The sequence below is a fragment of the Natator depressus genome, chromosome 10, assembly GCF_965152275.1.
Source record: "Natator depressus isolate rNatDep1 chromosome 10, rNatDep2.hap1, whole genome shotgun sequence".
Classification (NCBI taxonomy): Eukaryota; Metazoa; Chordata; order Testudines; family Cheloniidae; genus Natator; species Natator depressus.
In genome coordinates, this window is record NC_134243.1 from 68,110,811 (window position 1) to 68,138,459 (window position 27,649).

At 44.2% G+C, this 27,649-nt stretch overlaps 1 protein-coding gene across 2 annotated transcripts in view; it reads right to left on the reverse strand.

Moving 5' to 3' along the window:
* Positions 1–359: 359 nt before the first annotated feature.
* The window catches only part of FAH (fumarylacetoacetate hydrolase), a 31,147-nt gene continuing 3,857 nt past the window's right edge, over positions 360–27,649 (reverse strand). Inside the window, exons 3-14 of one of the 2 annotated variants that reach the window (XM_074966451.1) lie at positions 26,455–26,576; positions 24,697–24,746; positions 22,870–22,960; positions 22,262–22,359; positions 22,058–22,110; positions 20,898–20,997; positions 19,998–20,128; positions 19,078–19,153; positions 17,706–17,752; positions 14,413–14,514; positions 13,060–13,177; positions 360–575 (exon numbers count right to left, since the gene is read on the reverse strand). In XM_074966451.1, the coding sequence (XP_074822552.1) occupies positions 496–575; positions 13,060–13,177; positions 14,413–14,514; positions 17,706–17,752; positions 19,078–19,153; positions 19,998–20,128; positions 20,898–20,997; positions 22,058–22,110; positions 22,262–22,359; positions 22,870–22,960; positions 24,697–24,746; positions 26,455–26,576 (1,068 nt within the window). In that variant the 3' untranslated portion in view covers positions 360–495. Of the gene's footprint in view, positions 576–11,365; positions 11,422–13,059; positions 13,178–14,412; positions 14,515–17,705; positions 17,753–19,077; positions 19,154–19,997; positions 20,129–20,897; positions 20,998–22,057; positions 22,111–22,261; positions 22,360–22,869; positions 22,961–24,696; positions 24,747–26,454; positions 26,577–27,649 lie in introns of those variants that run through there. The other variant, XM_074966452.1, reaches the window with a different exon arrangement.

A 27,649-nucleotide genomic window follows, 5' to 3' on the forward strand; every position in this document is an offset into this window, starting at 1 on the left:
CAGGTGTAAGGCTCTGTGGTGTCAGAGCTGGGAAGGAGGATACTAAGGAAGGAAACTGGAATCATGCTTGCTGGAAGTTCACCCCAATAAACATCGAATTGTTTGCACCTTTGGACTTCGGGTATTGTTGCTCTCTGTTCATGCGAGAAGGACCAGGGAAGTGAGTGGGTGAAGGAATAAGCCCCCTAACAATGCCCACTACTAATGGACGGTGTACGAGGACTCTACTTACATCTATGGAGCTTAACCAGGACAGCATCACAGTCGGCGTCAGAAGAAGGAGAGAACACCAAAGGCAACTGCATCATTAAGATATTTATTGAGAACAGTTAAAACACTCGGGAAACTCCAACCATTTATATAAAAAAAATACGGATTTGAACACAATGCATGCATGCGCGCACACACATTTTAATTTCTTCAGGTCAGAGAACTGTTACATCAGGAACGTGGCGAGGCTTCTTCCCGTCCTAAAAAGTCACCTTGTGCAGGCAATCATGGAACAGAGATGGCTGGAAGCACTTTTCCTGAGCATTGGCCAAATCCCACTCGGTACCCATTTCCCTGGCAGTGACCTGGAATGGGGAGAGGAAGAGAGTCACAAGAGGGGCACCTAGTGATTTTTACAATAAGTAAAAAAATAAAATAGCACAAACTGCAGTACCAACACAAAAGGGAACAAAATGAATGTAAATATACTGATGTAGGCCTAGCTCCTTAGCTGTGCTCAGTTGGGGTGATCCAAACTCCACTGACCCAAAGTTTCCCATTGACATTGAGGGGCTTTTGATCAGGCCAGTACACACTGGATACCACTGAGGGGAGGGGTCTGTAAGGCAATATTTGTGGGTCCCCAAACCTGGGGCTGGTTCTATGCTGGCCTGGTCCCTGGTGTAGTTTAGAGCAGCCTTAGGAGAATCCTCAGCTTGCCAGACCATCAATGGGATGGCTACATTTAAAAAACCAAAACTAATGGTCAGATCCTCAACTAGTATAAATTGGAGTAGCCCATTAAATTGAATTGGCACAGCTCCACTGACACCAGCTGAGGATCTGGCCCAAGACGTCCGGCTATGCTCCATTATATAAACAGACAATGAACGTCTCCAACTGCTGCCAATGTTGCTGGTCATTGATTACATCTGCAACTACAGAATGATTTTACCTCTCAATACTCATGCAAGCTGTGAGTTGACATTCTGACTTATTGTCCTACACATTTATTTTTTTAATTCCACAATCCTGGGGTATGTGGCTGCTGTAAGTTCCCCCTCAGTACTGGTGCATTCTGCCATGTACTGTACGTATTCAGAAAGAGCAATCCATTAGTTCAGCTTGCAGAGAAAGCAGGAAAGGAAACTCAGCTGAAGGCATTTCATCCCGTATACATCAGGCATACCTGAAAACGTTATACTGAGATGAAGCAACAGACAGAATTACTGCAGACCTCAGCTGATAATGTTTAGTGAAGGGAAAGGCATCAGTGATATAACATGTCCCGTGAACAGTTTATTTTAAGGAGCAATTTCATTGTCAAAAGATGGATTCTTCAAAAATGATGAAAGATACACTCTTCCCTGCATGTAACTAAATGGTACAGTAGTTCCAGTGATTCATCTGTCTCTGAATTTCTATTAGAGAGAGAGTTAATGTTATTCAGATCATTTGTATCTTCTCACTGAGGGCTTGTCTTCACTGCAGTGTTAGCTCAAGGTATAACTCAATGTTACCCCTAACCTGACTCCTGTTTACACACAAAAATTTCTAGCTCAGGTAAAGTGACGCTTTAAATGCGAACTAGCTGGTCCACTGGGGTAGGGGCGCGGGGGTGTGCACTGAAGCTTGAGTGCTGCAGACACTTAAGCTAGCAATGCAGTGGGAATGCAGCTACAGGCTACAACTTGTGTTAGCACAACTCACCAGGTGCTATGCCAATCAACCAGCCTGTGTAGTTCAAATGTTTAGTCATGTGGCCACTCTCCCTTGAGCTAGGCTCACAGAACTCGCAGCCCAGAGGGACAGTGGGAAAAGCCACCTTTGTGCTCTCCCAATCTTCATAGAATCATAGGACTGGAAGGGACCTCGAGCGGTTATCTAGTCCAGTCCCCTGCACATGTGGCAGGACTAAGTATTATCTAGACCATCCCTGACAGGTGTTTGTCCAACCTGCTCTTCAAAATCCCCAATGATGGAGATTCCACAACCTCCCCAGGCAATTTATTCCAGTGCTTAACCACCCTGACAGTTAGGAAGTTTTTCCTAATGTCCAACCTAAACCTCCCTTGCTGCAATTTAAGCCCATTGCTTCTTGCCCTATCCTCAGAGGTTAAGAAAACAATTTTGCTTCCTCCTCCTTGTAACAATCTTTTACATACTTGAAAACTTATGTTCCCCCTCAGTTTTCTCTTGTCCAGACTAAACAAACCCAATTTTTTCACTCTTCCCTCATAGGTCATGTTTTCCAGACCTCTGATCATTTTTGTCACTCTTCTCTGGACTCTCTCCAATTTGTCCACATCCTTCCTGAAATGTGGTGCCCAGAACTGGACACAATACTCCGGTTGAGGTCTAATCAGCGTGGAGTAGAGCGGAAGAATTACTTCTCATGGCTTGCTTACAACGCTCCTGCTAATACATCACAGAAGCATGTTTGGTTTTTTTTGCAACAGTGTCACACTGTTGACTCATATTTAGCATGTGGTCCACTATGACCCCCAGATCCCTTTCCGCAGTACTGCTTCCTAGACAGCCATTTCCTATTTTGTATGTATGCAACTGGTGGTTCCTTCCTAAGTGGGGTACTTTGCATTTGTCCTGATTGAACTTCATCCTATTTACTTCAGACCATTTCTCCTGTTTGTCCATCTTGGGCTGCTCTGGGGGCTAGAGAAGCCCCTTTGCAGGTCTAAATTACTGTAGCTTCCCTGGGCTGTCCTAGAGGCTGCAGCCCTGACCCAAATTTTTTCCACAGTGCTGCAGCCCCTTCTGCTCCCGTCCTTCCCCTACACCATCCGAGGGCAGCCTTCTGGCTGTCGGCCATAGTGCCTGCATCAGGGAAATCCTCCCCCAGCTGAATATGGGGCATTTATTTTGCTCTGGCCCTTTTCCGCAGCATAAACAGGCTGAACCAGGGAGTGAGGATCTCATTCATGGTGTCTGGAAAAAAAGGCTTTGCAGCATTCCACTGCGGTGATTCATAGCAACATTGTCCTTACTTCCTAATTATATACGTAGCGGAGACTGTCCTCTTACTTGATTGCTCCCAAAGTAGAGTGTGTTATCGCTAGTTTTTACAAGGCACTGAAATCATTCAGTTGGCAACAGGGAAGGTGACTATTCATTTAAGCAGCTTCGGCATCTGCACTCCCTTTCCTGACATTAGAGGCTTCACCAGGACCTTAAAGGAGATTTTTCAGCTCTTGACTTTACCAAGGAGTGCTTTTCAGAGAAACAAGTCCTAAAGAAATAGAATTTCTCATTCCCTCTTCAGTCCACTCACACTCAGGGGTTGTCTCTGAATCATATCACAGAATGCCTGCATCTATGCTCTGTTCATCCCAGAGATTCTTTGTAATGCTGATAAAGCAGTGGAGTTTTCCTTGAGAGAGCAGATTCCACTTCTTACGAGAACTCAGGCTGTGCAGTAACCCAGAGGTCTAGGGAAACTCTGTCTCTTTCCAAGGATCAAATGTTGAAAAACTTAGTGCAGAGAAGTGATCAGGTCTGAAACTCAAGTAGCCAAGGCATAAAGAGAGGAATAGATACTAAAAGGGAGAAAGCTATCTTTGACTAGGTCAGACTGGAGTGACACTTGGATATAATATTTAATGAGAACAGTGTCACACTGGCCACCTACATGCCAAAAAACCTCCAAGAAACCATGACTTTGGAAAAGAAAATGCAGACTCTGAATTTTATAACTGGCCAAATTCCTGCTCAGGTTTATTGTAATGACTGTCAGTGAGGTTAAATGAGTTGGGGGTTAAATATTGAACACATTTATTCAAAAGGGCCTGCTAAGCACTAACAATCAACACGTTTACTCTTGGGGTTGGAAACCAATTCAGATTTCACACAGCAGACGAACATACACAAGGAAACCTTAACGAGGATAGGAAAATGCAATGTTCCATTTGCTGAACGTCATGAGTACACATGCCCTTTGCCCCCAAAATATTTGCTGTTTTCTAGTCTCACCAACTGGATACTCTCATAAAAAAACAACCTTCCACACAAACTTCCTCGTGGCTGGACTTTACAAAAACTAGACAAGCCATTTACAACACACACTTTGCTTCTCTACGAAAGAAAAAGGACACTAAACTATCTAAACTACTACATGCCACAAGGGGCCACAGCAATGGTTCCCTCAACCCACCCAGCAATATTGTTAATCTATCCAACTATACTCTTAGCCCAGCAGAAGAATCTGTCCTATCTCGGGGCCTCTCCTTCTGCCCCTCCACCCCCACGAACATGATACAGTTCTGTGGTGACCTAGAATCCTGTTTTCGACGTCTCCGACTCAAGGAATATTTCCAACACACCTCTGAACAACATACTAACCCACAGAGAGCTTCCTACCAAGACTACAAAAAGGATTCTGGGTGGACTCCTCCTGAAGGTCGAAACAACAGACTGGACTTCTACATAGAATGCTTCCGCCAACTTGCACAGGCTGAAATTGTGGAAAAGCAGCATCACTTGCCCCATAACCTCAGCTGTGCAAAACACAATGCCATCCACAGCCTCAGAAACAACTCTGACATCATAATCAAAAAGGCTGACAAAGGAGGTGCTGTCGTCATCATGAATAGGTCGGAATATGAAGAAGAGGCTGCTAGGCAGCTCTCCAACACCACTTTCTACAAGCCATTACCCTTTGATCCCACTGAGGGTTACCAAAAGAAACTACAGCATTTGCTCAAGAAACTCCCTGAAAAAGCACAAGAACAAATCCGCACAAACACATCTCTGGAACCCAGACCTGGGGTATTCTATCTGCTACCCAAGATCCATAAACCTGGAAATCCTGGATGCCCCATCATCTCAGGCATTGGCACCCTGACAGCAGGATTGTCTGGCTATGTAGACTCCCTCCTCAGGCCCTACGCTACCAGCACTCCCAGCTACCTTCGAGACACCACTGACTTCCTGAGGAAACTACAATCCATCGGTGATCTTCCTGAAAACACCATCCTGGCCACTATGGATGTAGAAGCCCTCTACACCAACATTCCACACAAAGATGGACTACAAGCCATCAGGAACAGTATCCCCGATAATGTCACGGCAAACCTGGTGGTTGAACTTTGTGACTTTGTCCTCACCCATAACTATTTCACATTTGGGGACAATGTATACCTTCAAATCAGCAGCACTGCTATGGGTACCCGCATGGCCCCACAGTATGCCAACATTTTTATGGCTGACTTACAACAACGCTTCCTCAGCTCTCGTCCCCTAACGCCCCTACTCTACTTGCGCTATATTGATGACATCTTCATCATCTGGACCCATGGAAAAGAAGCCCTTGAGGAATTCCACCATGATTTCAACAATTTCCATCCCACCATCAACCTCGACCTGGACCAGTCCACACAAGAGATCCACTTCCTACACACTATGGTGCTAATAAGCGGTGGTCACATAACCACCACCCTATACAGGAAACCTACTGACCACTATTCCTACCTACATGCCTCCAGCTTTCATCCAGACCACACCACACGATCCATTGTCTACAGCCAAGCTCTACGATACAACCGCATTTGCTCCAACCCCTCAGACAGAGACAAACACCCCCAAGATCTCTATCAAGCATTCTTACAACTACAATACCCACCTGCTGAAGTGAAGAAACAGATTGACAGAGCCAGAAGAGTACTCAGAAGTTACCTACTACAGGACAGGCCCAACAAAGAAAACAACAGAACGCCACTAGCCATCACCTTCAGCCCCCAACTAAAACCTCTCCAGCGCATCAAGGATCTACAACCTATCCTGAAGGACGACCCATCACCCTCACAGATCTTGGGAGACAGGCCAGTCCTTGCTTACAGACAGCCCCCAACCTGAAGCAAATACTCACCAGCAACCACACACCAGAACCACTAACCCAGGAACCTATCCTTGCAACAAAGCCCGTTGCCAACTGTGTCCACATATCTATTCAGGGGACACCATCATAGGGCCTAATCACATCAGCCACACTATCAGAGGCTCGTTCACCTGCACATCTACCAATGTGATATATGCCATCATGTGCCAGCAATGCCCCTCTGCCATGTACATTGGTCAAACTGGACAGTCTCTACGTAAAAGAATAAATGGACACAAATCAGACGTCAAGAATTATAACATTCAAAAACAAGTTGGAGAACACTTCAATCTCTTTGGTCACTTGATTACAGACCTAAAAGTTACAATTCTTCAACAAAAAAACTTAAAAAACAGACTCCAACGAGAGACTGCTGAATTGGAATTAATTTGCAAACTGGATATGATTAACTTCGGCTTGAATAGAGACTGGGAATGGATGGGTCATTACACAAAGTAAAACTATCTCCCCATGTTTATTCCATCCCCCACTGTTCCTCAGATGTTCTTGTCAACTGCTGGAAATGGCCCACCTTGATTATCACTACAAAAGGTCCCCATGCACCACCCCCCCCCCCGCTGGTAATATCTCACCTTAAGTGATCACTCTCGTTACAGTGTATATGGTAACACCCATTGTTTCATGTTCTCTATGTATATAAATCTCCCCATTGTATTTTCCACTGAATGCATCCGATGAAGTGTAGCTCACGAAAGCTTATGCTCAAATAAATCTGTTAGTCTCTAAGGTGCCACAAGCACTTCTTTTCTTTTTGCACATATACCTAGTTATCTGCAGGGCCAGCTGGTCCAGCACTGTCCCTTCTCTGGAGATGAACTCCAGCCCTGTCCCCATCCTACAGGCATACCAGGGTGGAGGAGGAAAAGTTCTCATAGTATTGATACCCTCACCCTTGTCCTTGGCAGTGCCCCTCCTCCCACAGAACCCAGCAGACCGGGTGCGTATATAGTTCCTGAGCACTACTCCCCACCCCACAGACCCAGCTGAGAGGTTCAGTAAAAATCTCCTGGCACCCTCATCCTCCCAAAGGTAAAGCAACTTAGAGTGAGCTGGTCTTCTCCCTTCTCTCTAACAGACCTGGGCTCCCCGCTAGCCACTCTGACCAGGAGCTAACTTGTCATATGAATGACATTCAAACAGCAGCCTGTTGGCTCATCACTAGTAAATACTACTTAAGTCAGTCACAGGGCTTTGAGGAGTCAACGAAGTTTCCATTAATCTTTGTTAGGCTTCATTGCTGGTGACTTTTAGCACAATGTGCTATCCTTGCGGTCCAATATAATTTAGAGCAGTAACAAGGTGTAGCACAGTTAATGGAGCAGGCTCTATGCACCAGTCAGCCAATACCACGGCCCCCAAGGAAAGACTGAAGGAACTACAGATACAGTTTGACATGTGCCACAGTGCAGTTTAGCGAAAGAAATCTTGTAATACCGGCTCCCATGAGAAACATTTCTCAGGAACAGTACATTGCTCTTGGTTTATGTATGTTAGGTTTCTCTGAAATAGCTTAAGGAGGAGGGGGGAGGGGTTAATTCAAGTGGAAATTTGAAACAAAGTAGGCAATAAATCATTGGTTGGGCACTTGGTAAGACAGGCCTTAGTCCTGCCTTGGGACAGGCTGTAATAGGCCTACACTCTAACCTGTGCAGTAAAGGCTTTGGTTCGACTTAACATACATCACTAAATATGAGGGCATCGCAAACTAGCTCAGGAGCCAGCCCTGGAGCATACATTTCCTTTTACATACATCAGCAGTTGGGCTTTACAAATGTTTTGATCTATTGTAGCTGTGGAACATTGTTTATTTCAAAATAGCACAGTGTTAGCATCACTAACTTGGCTTAATGCACATCAATCAACATGCAATGTTCTGTGTTGTGTTAGCGTTCCGTTATATTATTTTAATTGTCCCACTGATAAACGATGTTCGAGATTTAAAACAGCCGTCTAAAAGGAAAGTTCTTATTAAGCACCAAGGAGATCGTGGGCCACATTCTAATGCCCTGGCTCATGCAGAGTAGCCACTAGTTGATGTCAATGGAACCACTTGAAGAGTAAAAATACTATTTATTTACTGTGACCAAGGGTGTCAGAATCTAACCTATGGTGTAGTGGCTAGAGTGTGTCACACGTATTCAGGACCCTGGGGTTCTAGTCACAGCTTAGCTCCTGATGTATTGTCGGACCTTCCACAAGGCATCAAAACCCCTGTGAGGTTTAGTTATTAACCCAGAACTCTAGAGCATCAGTCAGGGCTACAATGGAGAACCCAAAAGGCTTCTATCAAACTGGGTGGCAATTACAGTTGGCTGGGAAATAATTTCATTTCCTGCCAAAAATGTTGAACAATGTTTCCATTGAATATTTTCCTAATTTGGGGGAGGAGGCAAGGGTGGAGTGGGTGTAAAAACAGCCAAACCCCTGATTTTTTTTTTTAAATGAAAACTTGACAAAAACAGATTTTTCATGAAAATCTTTAAAAAAAACATTTTGTAGCCAAAACAACAACAAAAAAAACACTGACAGCAAAAATTTGACCCGCTCCATTTTCAATGATCTATTAACACATTTCATTAAAATCCAATAGTTTTACACCAGCTTTCATCCAAGGATCTCAAAGCAGTTTACAAACAGCAATACAGACAGTCTTGGCATCCTGTGAGGAAGACGTTAGCCCTCCAGACCCATCCAGCCCGTGCTTTTCATTCTGTTAGGAAAATGAAGACCCAGGCTGAGATACTCAGTATCTGAAAATCAGGCTACTAATTCTGGTGCTTGAGCACGGATTGAGTGTCCAAGCACCGAGATTTGAACTTTTCTGATCTAACTGACCTTTCCTAGGTGGCAGAATCTGTGTCAATCAAGAATAATCTCATTAAGTGGTAGCTGTTTTGCATCAGATAATGCACAGTGCATATCGAGATGGAAGAGGAAATGCTCCCCTTTGTTCCACATTTTGCTTAGAAGCAGACAATAACTTGAGTGGTGAATTGCCAGCTCAGCTCTGGCCTGCAGAAAGTGGAGACAAGTGTAGGGTGACCATATTTCAGGTTCCCCAGAAGAGGACACTGCGTGGTCGGGGGGCTGAAAGCGGAGTACAGTTGGGTGGTACCCGTGGCAGGGGTACTCGCTGGAGGTGGGGGCCAGTGTCGCTCCTTGCCATGGTGGCAGGCACAAGAGCAGGACACAGCGACAGCCATCAGTCAGGGCCTCCCTGCGGGATCCCCTCCCCACGGCTGGGAGTTGGGCAGATGTGGCTGCAGGAGAATGGACCAATCAGCTGCAGATGCAGAGGAGGGACCGATCAGGAAGTGGACCAATTGGGGCTCTATCTGAGCTACACCATCTGCTCTGCAAAAATCCAGGACATTTCCTGATATTTGAAACATCTGCCAGGACAGAGGATGGAGACTCAAAAAAAGAAGCAATGTTCTGGAAAAACAGGACGTATGGTAACCCCAGACAAGTGGAATCTGCCTATTAGCAGGTGGTGGGGAGTGGTGGTGGGGGCAGCTGCAACAATGATTTAAAAAGCAAGAGGCAGCTCTGAAATGTCACTACTACAGGATCTGCACTTCATTCATACTAGTGGGCCCATTCACCTCACCTAACTACCCCACTTGGTGCACAGAGGTCACCGCAGCGCAACGGTAAATTCCACAGCCTCTACACAGTGCTCTCCCAGCAAATCCAACCCACAAAGAAGTGAACACATGGCGAGGCTCCATGTCCATCTCTGCACGTAAATCTTCATTGCCTTCTTGTTGATCATACTGTCACCATTACCCCTCTGGATATCTCAGCTCATTTATTGCAGCTGTTGTCAGTTTCAGTAACATATTTTCTATTTCCGTTCTTGGTTCAGGGGATCTATTACAGGGCCCGCTCTTGTGACGTCAGAGCTGTTAATCTTGCTGATGCTTTCGAAGCGGTTAATGGGCTGTACTGATGTGCATGCACCACCGTGTGCTGGATTTTGCCACCTCATTTATTTCAGTGCTCTCTTTGAAGGGCCCCTACAGTGTCTGCTTAGCTTCATACTCAGACCTTGCACCAATGCTCCTTCACTTGGCTAGAATTATTTTCCTGTGTTCATTCCTTAATTGTCGAGATAGCCAGCTGGGTAAGGCACAGTAGTTTTGCCTCTGTGCTGTAGGTATCCCCCGCCTATGATAGTCCTTGCAAGTTTCCCAGTCCCAAAAAAATGTTCCTTTCACCAGACATATGTACCAGCCTCCATGACTTAGTCACAATTGTTTCCTCTTACTCATGTCACATTCATTAATTCTTCCTAGCACTCTGGCAGCTTCGTTGTCTGTGTAAATCCTGTGGGCTACTCCACTTAGTATGTGTAAGAACTGGGGGGTGGGGGAGAATGGAAGAAGCTGTTCAGATCAAGGTTAGGTTCCGGCTAGTGAGATTTGTTGATATGAAAAATTTCACAAACAGTTCTCTAAAATGGCCAGCAGAGGAACTGAGGAGATGTCTGCAAAATTGGGTCAAAAAATCTCACGAGAATAGCTTTACCCCATATCAAAAACAGGAGGAAAAAAGTAATTTCTGGTTCTGAATCTGACTTTGAACTAAAAACACAAGAGTCAGGTTTGGATCCAGGAATCTGAACTGGAACCGCCTCTACCGTATTCAAAACGGTTTAGATCTAGGATTCTGGGTTCGGCTCCTGCAGCCAGGACAAATGGCTCAAGTGCATGGAGGCTTTGGCTGGGAGTTTCAGAGGAGCCTAAGGGAGGCAGACACTCAAATCCTACTGAAATTCAGTAGGCACCTGTTGTGATAACTGGGCCGACAAATTTACCCTAAGTCTGAGCTTAACTGTGAAAAGTGAGTGAAAGTTCATAAAATGTTACAATAACCTACAACAACAAAACGTTGAAAACGGGGAAAGATGGGGAAAAAAAAGAGGCTGAATTAGCCCAAACAAAAAGGCCTACTGATAAAATTCAAAAACTTTATTAAGATAGTGTCTGGTAAACCAGAACAGTGGGAGACCGGCAATCAATGAACCAAAATTGGTGTGTCCAAAATTAGGCCCACTGGCTGATAAAATAACGAAGGAGTGAATGACTCTGCCCATCGCTCCTCCTAAGGGCTCCTTAAAATAAAAGTGTTTGAGGAAAACTGGTAGAGAGGAAGCGAAATGGAACAATTGCTGATTCAAAGAAGGGAAAGGAGTGAGCTTCACCATCATGGCTGCCACCCTCATTGTCACCTGGGGTCCTGGGATCCACTGTAGCATCATTGGGTCTTCATTGTTCTGATCACAAGAAATGTCCCAACTAGATCAAGCCAAGAGAGGGAGCCAGAGATGACATCGGTACCTCTACTGGCTTCGGCTAAATCCCGAACACCACAAGGTATGTGGAGACTCTCTCTCTCTCTCTCTCTCTCACACACACATTCACGCTGTCTTTTTCCTTTCCCACCTTATTTCTTCTCTTTCCTATCCTCCTTTTGCCTTCTGTCTATGAAAAGTCTGGCTTAGCCAGCCAAGACTGTATATTTTGCAACACCTCTGTAAGCCTGTGACCACAGAAGCAGATAAAAGCAATGCCCTAAAACATCCTGATGCTGGTATGAGTTTGCCAGGACTCGGAGTGGCTGATACGACTGTGTGCTGTGCCTGGGTTTTCCAGCAGCAAGGTTGCAAGGGAGAATCAACACCAGACACAGAAGCTGCCCTTTCTATCTTTAGGTTTCTGTCTGTCTGTCTTGTTTTCTAGGAAACGGGACCAGACTTCAACAGCAGCAGCACCAGCTCATTTCAACTAATTTTTTCTTTTCCCCAAAAAGGACAGTCATTATGATCTTCAGTACCACTTAAGAGACTGTTAAACAAGTGGGGGTTTCTGTCTAAAAACTCTCTAGAGCTCAAGGGGAAATGGAACAAGGGATGTTGTTAAAATGAAAGCCGTGCTTAATACTTTACATTCCAAATACTTAAACCATTTTTCCCTTCTCGTTCTGTATCTTTAATAAGAGGCTTAATGGTGTTTGCCATGGTACTAAGCAGGCTGAGGTCTCTGTATACCAACCCTTGTTTGAAATTGTTTAATGTTAGACCATGTCAGGGGCATGTTAACACCTTTGACTCTTTGGGTCCATACGTTCTATCTAAATTACACCACCACACCTAACTCTTTAAGGCTCCTTTCAAAATCCCAGTCCTTAGTGTCATGCTGGAAAAAACCAAACATCTCCTTTGCTTTCCATAGCAGCTTTTATGCTACCTAAAGGAACAACACTATCACACATCTCTATGGAGAGGGAAGTGTCAAAAGAGGAGTAACAAAGTATCACGTGTTTATTTTTAGTTTGCAAAAAACCCCAAATCAAAACTACTAGCCCCCAAAGTATTTTTGTGCATTGCACACTATATATGACTACAGTTGTGTGTGTGTGTGTGTGTGTGTGTGCGCGCGCGTGTGCATGCAGTAACTACTTAAGGGAAAGGCAGGCTAGTGAAAAGCATCACCATTCCTGCTCTGGTGCTGTCTTTTCAGTTCATTCAAAAATATCTGGCAACTTTATTTGATATAAAGGCTATAATTAAGTGTGGGGGGGGGGTAGGGAGGGGGCAGAACACCAAAATCCTGGCATCATGCTCAAAAGGGATCTCTGAACCTGGGAAATGGGGAGCCCATGTGCTTCAATACTATGGTAACAGGCACTGTATAATACCCAAAAATAGACAGACACTTACAAACAGACCCATACAGCAGATATAGCAGGGGACAGTTTATCCCCCTGCCTTTACCTCCCAGGAACCAGGAAGGGGGTCATGTGCAGCTAGGAATTCACAGGCAGCCTGACTCCCACTAGAAATGCTATACATAAAACAACTAGGGGCCACACGCCGTGGTACTAGGCCAGTCCACAGTACCCAGAGAACACACTCATAATCATTTGGTTGTTACCTGTTATAATGACTTCATCCCCATCCTGCAGAAATTTACGAGAATGTCCATTCCCAAGGTCAACTACTTTTGTTCCCTTCCAGGACATCTCCAGCAGGGAGCCAAAGTTCTCCGGATCCTTCAAAGCATAAGTTAGTAACAGAATTGTAAAACCATTCCACATGTCTGTACTGCCATTAACCACCAAGCCCCTGCTGCTGGAAGTGAGAAAACAAACACAGTATATTGTTGGATTCTGTGCAATGGAACCTTGCCAGTAACAGTCATTGATCCAGTTCATTGATGTGCTAGCTTACTCGCCCGTCTTGTGTTTTTAACTCCTTACTTGCTGGAGGCCACAACTGCCTAAAGCAGTCTTCTCTTTGGCATCATTAGCTTTTGTAGTGGGCACTATAAGGAAAAATTGGATCCTGTTCGAGGAAGAATGGAGCTAAATCTAGGCCACTATTTCTGCCTCTCAAGTATCTGTCTATTGCTACATTTCAGAGTCCTATTCACATTTCATTGTACAGAGGAATGCTAAATGTTGGTAAATGTTAAAAAGATTTTAATGTAAATCTGCAGCATGGTGTATTAGAGAAAAGAAAAAGCACTTCATTTATACACGTGTACCCCAGCAGGATGGTGTAAGTGCTTTATTACACTGGCACACTACTGGAGCCTTATAGAAGAACAGATGGCAATGCACTAGGAGCAAGATCCAACCCCCACTGATGTTTCCCAGTGGAAAGTCTCCCGATGACTTTATAGGCTATTAGACATCAGGGTATAAAATATTAACCTGTCCTTATTTTCTATTTCAGCACGAGGAAGGAAAACAACACATCACACCTCAGTCCACCACTGAACAATGTCCAGAATGTGCTGGTCAGGAGACAGAGCTCCATGAATCCCAAAAAATACATTGGAGAAAGTGGGTTTTGCATTTTCTAAGTAGAGTGCAACACCAGTGCAGTATAAATGAAAATAATGGACTATGAAACTAGGTTCATACAGAATTGAGAGACTTGGAAGTGTTAACACTTTGAATAACAGTAACACTTATATTATCTAGAGGTTTTCCCTCCATAGATCTCAACATACTGTTGCTGTGGGGTTTGTTTTTAACAATGAGATAGTAGCTGGAACTCACACAGCAGGATTGGGCTACTTTTGTGCAGGAATACTGTTGCCTCTAAAATACCACAACCGGCTTTTATGGATACTGACAGTAGGAAGGCTTAAAAAATATGTACTCCAAAAAGACTAAGGAAGAACTACAAAGATGTCCATAATAAAACAAAGTGGGTTGAAGGCCAGTTTCTAGTTGCTGAGTACTTAGTTATTAGTGACAGCTGTTCGTGAAATGCTTACGGGTCCACTGATTGTTCCAGATGCCAGGAGATCTCCAGGTCTGAGGTTGCATCCATTGATGGAGTGATGAGCCAGCTGCTGTTTCATGGTCCAGTACATGTACTGGAAAAAGGGGGAAGTGAAGGACAAACATGACTCTCAGATGACACTAGTCTGTTCAAAATGCATTTCATTCTTTCTGGATCATATTGTTAAACATTAGCCCTCAAGAACAACATCCTTATCTAATCAGGAGCCTTCAGCAGCCTAAATGGAACATTTGTAATTACTTTAAATTGATCCTCTGGCTCACTGATTAGTCTCCAGATGTATGGCCTGAATACAAATAGTTTGAAGAGGTGAGAAGCAACTTCTGTAACCCTACTTTCACAACATACAGCATATTAATACCACAGCTCCGTAGGCAACTGGCCTGGTCCAAAGCTCAGTGGAATCAATGGGAACCTTTCCAATGACATAACAGACTTTCAATCAGGCCCACTCTATATGAGTATTTGGCCCCTCAGCAGGAATAAGTAGATGTCAATGGAATCCTGTGTAGAAGGATTTTAGCACTTGAAGGCGTGGCATTAATGTTGGGGTTACTGGCAATTTGTGGCTACCAGAGTCAGCTGTTTCTGCGCAATGTAACCAGTCCTAATAATTGTTAAATGGGTAACTAGACAGAAGAAGTGCAGGTACCTGGCAGTACAGCACAGACAACATCAGTCATGTTACTAATATGACTTTCAAGGGGAAGAGCCTCTTTGGCCACTGACTCACTAACCTAGTGTGGGGTTTTTTAAATGAGGTTCAAAGGAGACCAATGAGAAAAGCCCACAGGTAGGTTTAAAAAAAAAAAGTGACCTTAACAGAAGGCCAGGTGTTGACCTTAAGAGTATGTCTACGTGCAATAAAAGACCTGCGGTTGGTCTGGTCAGCTGACTTTGGGCTATACAATTATATGTAGATGTTCAGAGTTGGGGTGGAGCCCAGGCTCTGTGACCACGCCCCCGCACTGGGTCTCTGAGCCCAGGCTCCAGCCTGAGCCCAAATGTCTACATTGCAATTTTATAGCCCCACAGTCCAAGTCAGCTGACCCGGGCCAGCCCGCGGGTCTTTTATTGCAGTGCAGACATACCTTAAGAAGGCTAGATGTTGGGGGCGGGAAAAATTACAATAGGGACATAGGAGCAATAAGGAGGAAAACAATGGGGAAATCTGCTCAACATCTTAGGTGTTTATGCACAAATGCAAGGAGTATGGGGAACACACAGGAAGAACTGGAAGGCTTAGTACCCAAGCTACATTATGATTTAATTAGCATAACAGACTTGGTGGGATAAATCTTGTGACTGGAATTTTGGTATAGAGGGGTAATAGTTTGTTCAGGAAGGACAAGGAGGGAAAAAACAGGAGGAGGGGTTGCTTAATACACCAAGAATATACACACTTGTAATGAGGTCCAGAAAGAGATGATAGGTTTCAGAGTAGCAGCCGTGTTAGTCTGTATCCACAAAAAGAAAAAGGAGTACTTGTGGCACCTTAGAGACTAACAAATTTATTTGAGCATAAGCTTTCATGAGCTACAGAGGCAGATCAAAGATTCCGGGTGAAGACGAGAGGGGAAAATCCAGGGGTAATGTCATGTTAGGGGTTTACTATAGATCACCAAATCAGGAGGGGGTGGATGAGGCATTTCTGGAACAAACAGAAATATCCAAAACCCAAGCCCTGATAGCAATGGGAGACTAACTATCCAGACATCTGTTGGAAAAGTAATATGGCAAAATATAAAAATCTCAAATTCTTGGGATGTACTGAGGACAGCTTCTTGTTTCAGAAGGTGGAGGAAGTAACCAGGGAGGCAGCCATTTTAGACTTAATTCTGACAGGGAGAAATTGGTTGTGAATCTGAAGGTGGGAGGCAATTTGGGTGAAAGTGACCATGAAATGATAGATTTAATGATTCTAAGGAAAGAAAGAGTGAGAATAGCAGAATAAGGACTATGGGCTTTAAAAAAAAAAAAAGCAGACTTTAGCAGACTCAGATAACTGGTAGGTAAGAGCTGATGGGAAGAAAACCTAAGGGTATAAAGGAGTTCAGGAGAGGTGGCAGTTTCTCAGAGAGACAATATTAAAGGCACAACAGCAAACTATGCAAAAGAAATATAGGAAGAATAGCAAGAAGCCAATATGGCCATATGAGGAGCTTTTAATGACCTAAAATCAAAAAAGAATCCTACAGGAAAGATGGAAAAATGGCTAAGATTGAGTCCAGAAGGGTACCACAAGCATAGAAGGACAAAAATCAGAAAGGCTGAGGCACAAAATGAGTTACAGCTAGTGAGGGACATAAAAGGCAATTAAAACAGGTTCTATAAATACATTAGGAGCAAGAAAAAGATGAAGGAAGTTGTAAATCCACTACTTAGCGGGAAAGAAGAGCTAATAATAGAGGACATCAAAGCATTTAATGTCTAGTTTACTTCAGGCTTCACTAAAAACATGGTGACCAGATGCTGAACACTATTAATATTAACAAGGGGGAAGGAGCACAAGCTGAGAGAGAGAGAACAGGTTAAAAATATTTAGATACATTAGATGTATTCATGTCGGCAGGGCTTGAGATAATTCATCCTAGGATACTTCAGGAACTAGGCTGCCCTAATTTATATTGAGCCCACTTTTCCCTCACCCTTCTGGGTTCGGTACCCAGTGGAGTTGAGTAAAACTCAAGGCTTAGGCCCAATGTTAAACACTGGCTATAAAAATAGCTGCCGAGAATTTGTCTCGCAATTGTTTAAACTCTTTGGGTTAGAAACCAGGAACTAAAATCCAGTGTGGACACAAAACACACTATGAAATCCTGCAGCTGGCATGTCCACATTTATTTGACTGGTGTCCTCCATCACACTTGGACTGGGGCAAATGCTGTGTTCACCTCTGTGTAACAGCAGTGATGTTGGAGGCAAACACACACTGGGTGGAATTGGGATGTTTTCATCCATCTTTGTATAGTGTGCACCCTTCCCCCTCTCTGCCCTCGCACCATCTCCAGCAAAACTATTATAGCACACGTAGAACTTTTTTGGTGCTAAGCCCTAGTTGCAGGAAAAGCCAGTCTCTGTTCATAGCTGAAGCTCCCAAGTGTTTGTAAATCAGCTGGGACAACACACATCACCAACTTTCCTCTCATAACAGGCCTGATTCTCAGCTAGTGTAAATCAGTGTATGCTGATTTATACAAACTGAGTATGGGACGCAATGTGCCAGCATCATTTGAAATGAATGAAATTAAACCATACTCTTACCTTAAAGTTTGATTTGCATATTGTGGCTGGGTTGCTCATTCCTTCTCCTAAAGGGATGGGGGGGAAAAGCAATCAATGGAAAAATTGCACTAGGTGAAGACGTCTATGGCATTTTCATTTTATGGCTGGACAGAGGCTTCCATTGCCATTGTCAGGCTCAGCAGAAAATAAGCAATGACATACTCTGTCTTGGTAGGAAGGGCTGCAAGAGGAGGAAGTATGCCAAACAATCTGGTTTCTATCCCCTGCTCTGCCACAGACTTCCCCTATGACTAAGTCACTTAATCTCTTGTACCTCTGCTTCCCTCACCATAAAATGGAGATATTATTTCCCTATCTTCCAGGGGAGTTGTGAGGCTTATTTAGGACAAATGGCAGGATCTACAGAAATACATAGTATTATTAAAAGGAAAAATCACCTTTGCTATTTTTATTTTCATGATACCTTACCTTCAGCATGATTCTAGCTTAAGTCCTTATGTAGCCCTCATCAGTAGAATAGCATTCCGATTTTACGACGACACAGAGAGACTAAGTGACATGCCCAAGGTCACACAGGAAAACTGTGGCAGAGCAAGGAACTGAGTCTGTGACTCCATAGTACAGGGTACTGTCTTAACCATTGGCCAAACCTTCCTCTGGTTCTCTCTTTGATTCTCTGTATCAAACTTTGCTGCATCATCCCAAGAGCCCATGAACTGCACCCGTGAAGGGGATGTGTTGGGGATTGAAAGGCGAGAGATGGCAGATACACAATTTCCTGCACCCCCTTGCTGGCCTGTTCTACTGGGCGTTAGGGTGCCGAGCTCCTCTTCTACTGACACACATGCAACAGCAGGACCATGACAGTCCCGCACATTAAGCATAGCATCAGAGGGTCATGTTCTGATCCCCATACTCATTTCGGGACATACCTTACTCTACACGTCCCAATGAAGTCAGTCATCTTTCACCTCTAGTAAAACACACATTCTTAGTACTCTTTCCCTGGTCTTCCCTCTCTCCATTCCTTCTGATTATTAGTTACCACTTATCGCATCTTGTTTTAATTGGACTGCAAAGCCATTGGAGTACTGTGGAGCTCTGAGCCCGCTTGGGTGTCTAAGTGCCATCAGAATAAATCAATCAATCAATCAATCAATCTTCAGGTTGTAAAATGGTCATATGCAGCCACCGCAAGGGGACTGTTTCCCACAGTACAGCACTGCACTGCACTAATGAGTGGGCACATTATGAGCTTTTTGACCTTCCTCTGACTCAGCAAGTATTGCCCTATGCAGAAATCAGGATCCCAGAATGGATGGAACAAATGTCTGAAACATGGCGGATTCTACATTACTTTAACTCCACAAATCATGAAGCGTTACTGTACCTTTGATAGCGACAAAGAGATTTATGTCAAAAGCATAGGGCTCTTCATCGCAGAGGTATGGCAGTGGCTTGGGAACCTAAAGCACATAACAAGCATTACAGCCTGAAGGCCAAAAGGAAAGAGAAAAGTCTGGCACATATCTGGGGACATTTAGTAACAGCTCTCTTCCCATTCCCTTTGCCTTCATGAATAATTGCCTACCCTACTGCTTCACACACACAATTATGTCACAAATGTTTACACCACTACCGAGGTATTCATTTAAGCAAATGCACTTTTTCTCCTGGCCTCCAAAAGCGCTCTTGATTTTTCACATGGTTGTTAAACCCAAACAAATAAAATTTTAGTGCACCTTTGTCCTGATTTGGCACACTGTGTGTACTCAAAGTTGGCAGAAGGCTTGCAGTTTCAGACCTGAGAAGAGCGATTTGTAAACTCTCTTCACTGTATTAAGTCTAATTAAATGGCTACGTGCCATAGAATCAAATACCCTCAAACTATGGGTAGGCTTGATTCTTGATCAGAACGTTTTAGCTAGAGCCCATCATCCCTATCACTTACTGTAAGCACTTGAAGTGTTACCAAATTCTAGAGAGAAGCCTGCCGATTACCATTGTTTCTAAGCACATATGTTTGAGAGAGATGTTCTTCTTGTGCTGCTCATATCTGCAGATGGTTTTCTAAGCTATGCAGCCATACTCACCATGACTGAAAACCTGGCCCCACTGAAGTCAATGGGCATTTTCCCCACTGGTTTCAGTGGGGCCAGGATGTCATTCCACATCTTGGAGGCAGGATCAAGCCTTGAAGTCAGTAGAAAGGTGCTGGTACAACCAAGAGTTTCTGTTCTCAGACCTTAGAGACCTTCATTCTATTTTCACTCAAATCATTTCTAGCGACCCAGCTGTTCTCTTGCTAACCTGGACCGGGTTTGGTAAAACAAATGGCATGAGAGCTTCCATAGTAACAACCCATGGAGAGATGGTTGTGCCAAAGCTCTTGCCCAGAAATGGACCCAGTGGAACATATTCCCACTTCTGAATGTCACGAGCTGGAAAAAAAGGAAAAATCAAAGAAATATAATGAAATTTTCAGAGAGTTACACAGACTTCAGGCTAGTGATGGAGTGCCGGATGAGAGCTCTGCACACCAACAGCCAGCACCATCCACAGAACAAGCAATGAAATGCTACCCACTTGCCCAGGGTAGTTCAACCATGACCTAAAGCAGTCATCTGAAGGGCTCAAAAGCACAGTTCGAAGTCCTCTGGGTAGGTCTCGCTTAGGAAGAGCAGCCAAAGTTAGATCAGGGTTTGTTAACTCCAACCCAGCCAATATTTTTACCCTAGCCTAGACACTGGTTAACATCTTTTACTTCCATTTAACTAGTTAAAATCAATCTTAGGGTCCATCTTGATGAGCTACAAAGTGTTCACCTGTGTCTACACTAGGGAATATGTTGTAATTGTTAACTCTTTTCCCTCTAATCTACAGCTACCCTCTGCTGAGTGCGCCAGCTATGGCAATGATTTATGTCACATCCCTGTCAATCAGGAATTAGACCTAAAATCAGCTCATTTCACGTAGACAGCTAGATGACCTCCATTAGGAGTAGCTCTTAGTCATTACTGACCTGAGCTGGATTTGAACCAATGCCTGAGAGTTGTAGACTGTATTCTACTCCCACACCCCTCAGCCCATCAGTGTCCTGAGTAGTTTACATTTCCATCATTTAAAACAAATACAATATCTGTCAATATTTTGAATATCTTGCAACAGCAAAAAGCATTCCCCCAGGGAATCAGAGTAACGCCTTATTACCACTCCAGTCATTCATAAGGACCATTCCAAAAATGTGCTCATGAGCTTTGTCGACTGGGATAGGCTTCCCAAACTCGTTTCCGGGGCCTACAAAGAACGCCTGAAATGGAAAAGAAAATGCTTTAACCAAGTCAAAGTTTTGAAAATAAGACCTTTGTTTACACCAAGACAAATCCCCTGCAGGTAGTGCTACTATAGAGGAGGGCAGACAAGACAGATAGGGTAGAATGTGATTTTACTTGCTTTCCGCATTAACTTTAATTGGAATCTCCTTGTGCAGATGAAACAAGTTACAGCTTTTTCCTTTCCCCATGTGAGAGAGCAGGGTTGAACCACCTGAATAGTAGTGAGCTGATAAGACTCAGTTCTCTGGGGAGGAGGGATTGCTCAGTGGTTTGAGCATTGGCCTGCTAAACCCAGGGTTGTGAGTTCAATCCTTGAGGGGGCCATTTGTGATCGGGGCAAAAATTGGGGATTGGTCCTGCTTTGAGCAGGGGGTTGGACTAGATGACCTCCTGAGGTCCCTTCCAACCCTGGTATTCTATGATTAAACTCAGGGCCTGAATTTGCTAAAAGGCACTCTCATCTAAACTGCAGCTACCACATGCACAGAGCTATAGCTAGTGCACTAAGAAATATGATCTAGTCTCCCTAGGCAGAAGTTCTAATTTCCTGTAACAGAACCTGACGCAGCGAACTCTATGCTTCCCGTTTGTCCAACCAAGGGAATCTTCCCTTCTTCTCTCCATCCCACTCTGCTTAGACCTTTGCAGCTACAGCGATCACCTTAGAGACTGGCTAAGGGGCATGCCATGGGCTAACAGAAAATGAATATATTGGGTATTTCCTACAAGAGTCTCACTAAAATATACCATCCCTACCAGTCCCCAATATGCAGCCACTGTCTTTCATACCCCTTGCACTGGAATGATACTGAAGAGAAGTTAACCTAGAATTGCTTTCTTTCCCATGCAACTCTTAGGCATGGAATTCTCCCCTTTGAAGCAAGTTCTATAGCAGGCAATATACCGCCCAGATGGAGGTGCTATAAGAATGGTACCTGTATATAACCTATGTCATGTTACGTTTTCATAACAGGCTCAGCTTTTTACTCTCTTTTATTAAAGGGAAAGAGATGTAATATAATAAATACATCCTACCATTTCTAACTCAATGTCCAAAAGTTTGCAAGCACCGAACACTGGAGGTTTAGCTGTGAATTAAACAGACAGAAAGGTGCATTATGAAGCTAAAAACAAACAAGCAAAGAAGCTAGAAAAGACCAGATGCAGCCAAACATATTCCAATGCCATGCTGCTCGCTAAGGAGAACAGTGCATTTCCATGGCATGACCACGAACTCACCATCGTCAGGTCGCATCTGCCCTACTGGTCTTTGAATTGGTGTCCCAGACACCACAACTGAAGATGCACGGCCATGGTAACCAACGGGTAAGTGCAACCTTGTTAAAGCAAAGCATTGATTGTGTGTTAAATGCTGCATTACAGTCACTAGAACCATGCACTGTGGAAGCTCAAAGCACTCTACAGTAAGTTACTAAGTTTCACTGTTGTCTAACCACTTTAAAATACATTTGTCCTCTGAATGGTGCCACCTTTTTAGGCATCCATATTTATTTACTGACACTCAGTCATTGGTTTCTTGCTATATGAGAAGAACCAGCTCTCAGATTAAACTGTCTCTGAATCAAAGAGTTGCAACTGACTCCTTGCAGTCACTCCTTTCTGCTACAACTAAGCACAGCTCAGACATAGCGGAGAATGGAAACGTGGAGTTTCAGACACTGTGGGACAGATCCTCAGCTGGTATACATCGTTGTAGCCATAGCAGAGTTATATGTACACTAGCTAGAAATCTGTCCTTGGGGGATTATTTTTCTGGAAGGCTACACAGACCTTTGCAAAACGTGTAAAACATGACATGTGAGAAAAAAAATAACTGAACTACGAACCAGTTAGGCATCAAAGCATTCTCCTTCCCTCTGAACATGATCCCAACATTTGTAGCATGTTGCCTTGAAGAATAGAAGTCAGTGTAGTCTCCTGGGAAAAAGAAAAGCACAAAATATAGATCAACTGTATGAAAACCCTTTTCTGGTAGGGTGAAGGAGCATAAACGTTCCACATTCTGTTACCCTGAAAAGGATGGGGAAGGGGAGAGAGAAGTAGAGGAGTTTGGAAACATGTAGTCACAAGACTGTAGTAATCATACAGATGATCTATAAGAGGGGATGGTTGCCAGCTGCACATGGAGGGTAACACACTGCAAAACTGGTTACACACTGCAAAACTGTATTTTTTTTTAAACTTGCAGTGAAGAGTGGCAAGAAAAAACACCATTTCAAACCATTAGCTACAAATATATGAACAAGCCACGTGCTTTGTACAGTTTAACCATTTTCTATTGTCATTTTCATTTTGCTGATGCTGTTGAGAATGCAATACTGCTAACAGAGGAAAGGATTTTGTAAACAGGGCATCTACTGCCCCCTAGTGCCCTTTTTGGGAAATGGTTTGACTCACACTTCAATTACCTTGGTAGCCCTGATGGAACTCAAAATGTATGCAGTGGGAATGAAAAATATCAAAGATTGTAAGAGACTTTTTTCCCCTTCCTAGCTCCACCCTTGCCTGCTTAGCCCACACATGGTTTCAGGTTCCCAGTCTAGCACCAGTTCCAAAGTTATTGACAGAAACAGTGTTGCCAATTCTTGTGATTTTAATCACACGTCTCGTGCTATTTTGTTACAGCTCCAGCTCCTGGAGTCAGGTGATTATGTGAGAATCACAGCTTTCATTTAAAGAAAAAAAAGGCTTCCCTTATAGTTGCAGAGAAAAGCTTAAAATTTGACCCACATGCACCATAAAGGCTCAAAACCCAGAAGGCGAATAATATTTTATTTATTTTTAACTCTCACGATTGCTGGTGCCTGACCTGTTTGAACATTTGGGCTTGGTAGTACTGCAGAAGAACTTGCAGGCCACAGTGGCAGAGACAATTTTTGAAATTCAACTGGTCACAGGTTAGAAATAAGGCTGATTTCACCCTGTCTCCCTTCCTTGGTTTGTATTTATCAGCTCTGTTAAAATCAGCCTCGATCCCTCATGAAAACACACACACTCATACAGGTCTTGACTTTTCCTTCACCTGAAGGTCATAATATATGTGCTCAGATACCATAGTGACCGACAACCCTACAGAAATACGTGGAAATGGTTGCTCTGGTGCTTTCCAGAATTGTCAGACGTAATAATTTAACTTAACGAGAGTTACAAGTCCCCCAGGCACCCAGCCTCCATAAACCCAGGACCTGCAGGAGTCATCTTGCAACATCAATGCAAAATTCAGCCCAGTGCTCACCCTTGGGGCAAGCATGACACTGCTCTGCTAGGGAGGATCTAAATGGCACAACTGAGCCTGAAGTTATTTGTAGTTACCTGACACAGTGTTCTGAAATCAAGATAATCATCTGCCTAAAGAAAAGGGCTTTGAGCCAGTGGGGTCATATGGGCCTTTGGAGACATAGTTCTGACTTAAGGGATTAGGGGGACCAAGGAACCTTGATTTGATTAAGTTAGTAAAAGTTGCTTACATCGGTGTTAAAATACGGCACACATGTTTTATTTGTGACATCAGTAATATCTGCAATTAATCCGTAATATCTACTTTACACCCATTCCTTGTCACAGCCACAGTCTGACCATCCAGTACATTTGGGGCATGTGGGAGTCTCAGTGGATACAAGCAAATCGTGTAGGTATCAATTCACGAGACTTACCGATTTTAGCTGGAAGGTGCATTATAGTAGAGGCCTGAGGTACAAATGCTCTAAAAATACAAAACAAAGATTACAACTCTCAAAAAAGCCGGTGTCACCCTCGGCTGGCTTAGAGGAAGTTCAGTCTCTTTTTGCACTAACTTCGTTCTGGCATCTGCTTTGAAAAATCCTGCCTTGCTGCAATTCTGTGCTAGCTCATGGTGTATAAAGTAAGTGCACAGAGGGTACAGGCCGCTATTGCACTGAAGTGGTTAACTGATTCTACAAGATCCTGTGAGGAAATGTACAATAGTGCACAGGAAGGGTTGCATGCCTGGAAGACCTCACTCTTTTCCTACAGCAGCACATGGGAGGAAATGCATCCATTGAGATGCACTGGAAGGTGAGTATAGATGTGTCCTCACTGCCCTCTACTGGATGGAAGGTGTGATCTCAAGGAGGCCTACAAAGACGCTAACAGCCTGTATACTACTGACAGCTGTAAAGCTCAAAAGGTCTCTCCTTAGCACAGGTGTTAAGACACCCTTGTTTTCTGACCTCACAAGTGCTAAACCCTTCAGGCCTCTGGGGGTACGTCTACACTGCAATAAAACACCCACAGCTGACTCAGGCTCGCGGGGCTCAGGCTGCGATTGGGTATCAAATTACAGTGTAGATGTTTGGGCTTGGGCTGGTGCCCAGGCTCTGGGAACCTGAGGATTAAAGCTGCAATTTTATAGGCCCCACCCCCCCCATCCCGAGTCAACTGACATGGGCCAGTCACAGGTGTTTTATTGCAGTGTGTAGACATACCCTGACTGTCATGCTGCATGCATGGGATTTATGGGACCAGGGCTACTGGCCTCATGTATGGGCAACCGCCCCCCCCCACCCCTCACAGCCAGCCCAAGGCCCCTTTAACCCCCAAGTGCTAGGCCCAGAGCCGGGGAGGGTAAGGGTTGGAGGCACCCTGGCCGGGGGCTCCTGTGGTGCACCAGGCTCCACTTGCTAGTCCTCGCAGGAAGGGGAGGGACAGTACTTCCTCCTCCTCTGCACTGACCATTCCCAGGGCTGAGTCAGACCCACCTCTGGGAACCTCCCCCAGCTGCATGAAGCTCTGCATGCCCTCCTCCCCCTGCTTCTTGTGCCCATCACTCCCCAGCTATGGGGGGAGCTGCCCCTGCATTTGCCCAGGGCACCATTTTCCCTAACGCCGGTCCCGCATGGGACTATATGGATATCTATATATGCAGCTAGCTCCGATTTCATTACAGCAAGGAACCCGCCTGAAAGTTTACCTCAGGTTGATACTGTATTGTGCCTTCTAAGTTTACAAAAGGCCTTGAGAGCTACACAACAGATCCATCCCTCCAGAGCTATGTTAAATATTTACACAAGGCCACTGTTAAATGAAGTATTGAGGGAGGGAGAGAAGACTGGAACCACAGTGACATTCAACTACCCTTCTCCAGGGAACTGGATTCTCTGCCAGCGAGGCTATAACACCTCTTTAGGTGATGGACTGATTGCTTCTGTTTACACACCAGCAACTTCTAACACTAGTGTGCAATTAACTCCCAAGCCTCACTAATAATAGCAACCAAACTGCTCCTCTCCTCCGACTCTCCACAAATATCTCCTCCAGCTGGGAATGACACCCCAGCTCAAAATACAGACAGACCCTGAGAAGGCTGAAGAGCCAAATAAAAGTGCTTTGTACATGTGATGTGGAACCACGAGTGTTAATCTTGAGTCACTTCCAGCTCCCAGATGCCTCACCTTTTCCGTAGCTCAGAGTTGTCCCTCAGTGTTGGCTCACTGGCTGACAGTAGCTTTTGGAGAAACGTTCTAGCTTCTTTCCAAGCTTCGTGGCCCAACCCCATGAAGTCATTAAGGGTTGGCTAAAACACAGTATGAAGGTAGAGATGTGTGAGAGAACATTTGTTTTCTCAACTCCCTTTGCTGTACATGTGGGGTATCTCCTGTGTTACCAGTACTGAGATTACATTCCTAATCCTGAAGTAACAGGCAGCTCCATGCACAGAGACCCTGCCTATCATGATCATTAATATGGTCTTACTGTTTCTTTGTGCTCCCCCACTTGTCAGCCAGTATACATCTGTTGTATCTGACTCATACTTAGATTGCAATGTCCCTTCCCCAAAGAGAATGTTTTTGTACAGCATTTATCACTATAGGGTCCTGATCTGTGCGAGAGGCATCTAGGTGCTCTTGCAAACCAAATAAATAAATAAATTGAATAATAATTAAAATCATCATCCACCTACATCTTCAAATACCATGGAAGCTTGCAATGACAAGACTAGTTGTGATCTGAGATATAAATTATATTCACCCCCCACGCAGAGAGCCAGCAAGGGCTATGTACCACTTAAATCCCACTTAATCCAAGTTGTTTCCTCTTGGAGATTCCTCCTTATGAAGATGCCAGAAATGTAGGAGTTTAAGTGGGACTGGAGTGGTGTATAAATCTTGGTACTGGCCCTCTGAACTCGGTAGATTGCACTCCGTAGTGCACTTCTTAATCAGCAGAAAGAAACTTTTAGGAGAGCTCATTTATTTTACTTCTGTCTAAATTTTAAATTGCAGGTGCTCTTTGTTAGTGGCTCCATTCCTAAGCGATGTAGGTTCCAATTCAGCAAAGTGTGCGCTCCCCAACACCTGCCACTTCTGCACAGGAAGGAGAGGCCTGCCTGTGCTTTGCTGAATTGGGGCCATAGTTAGACCATCTAACTCTCTGCTTCTGTGGATTGCTGCAGAATCATCTGAGTAGCCATGTGCACTCAGTGCCAACCCAGCACTGTTACACTCCAGTTTTAAGCCAGTAATTCCATTCAGCAGAGTTACACTGACATGAAACAAGACCACCACAATGGTGAATCAGTCCCAATTCCCCATGCCCCCCACCCCTTTTAAAAAAAAAAAAAAAAGGACAAACCAGCAACTCAAGCAT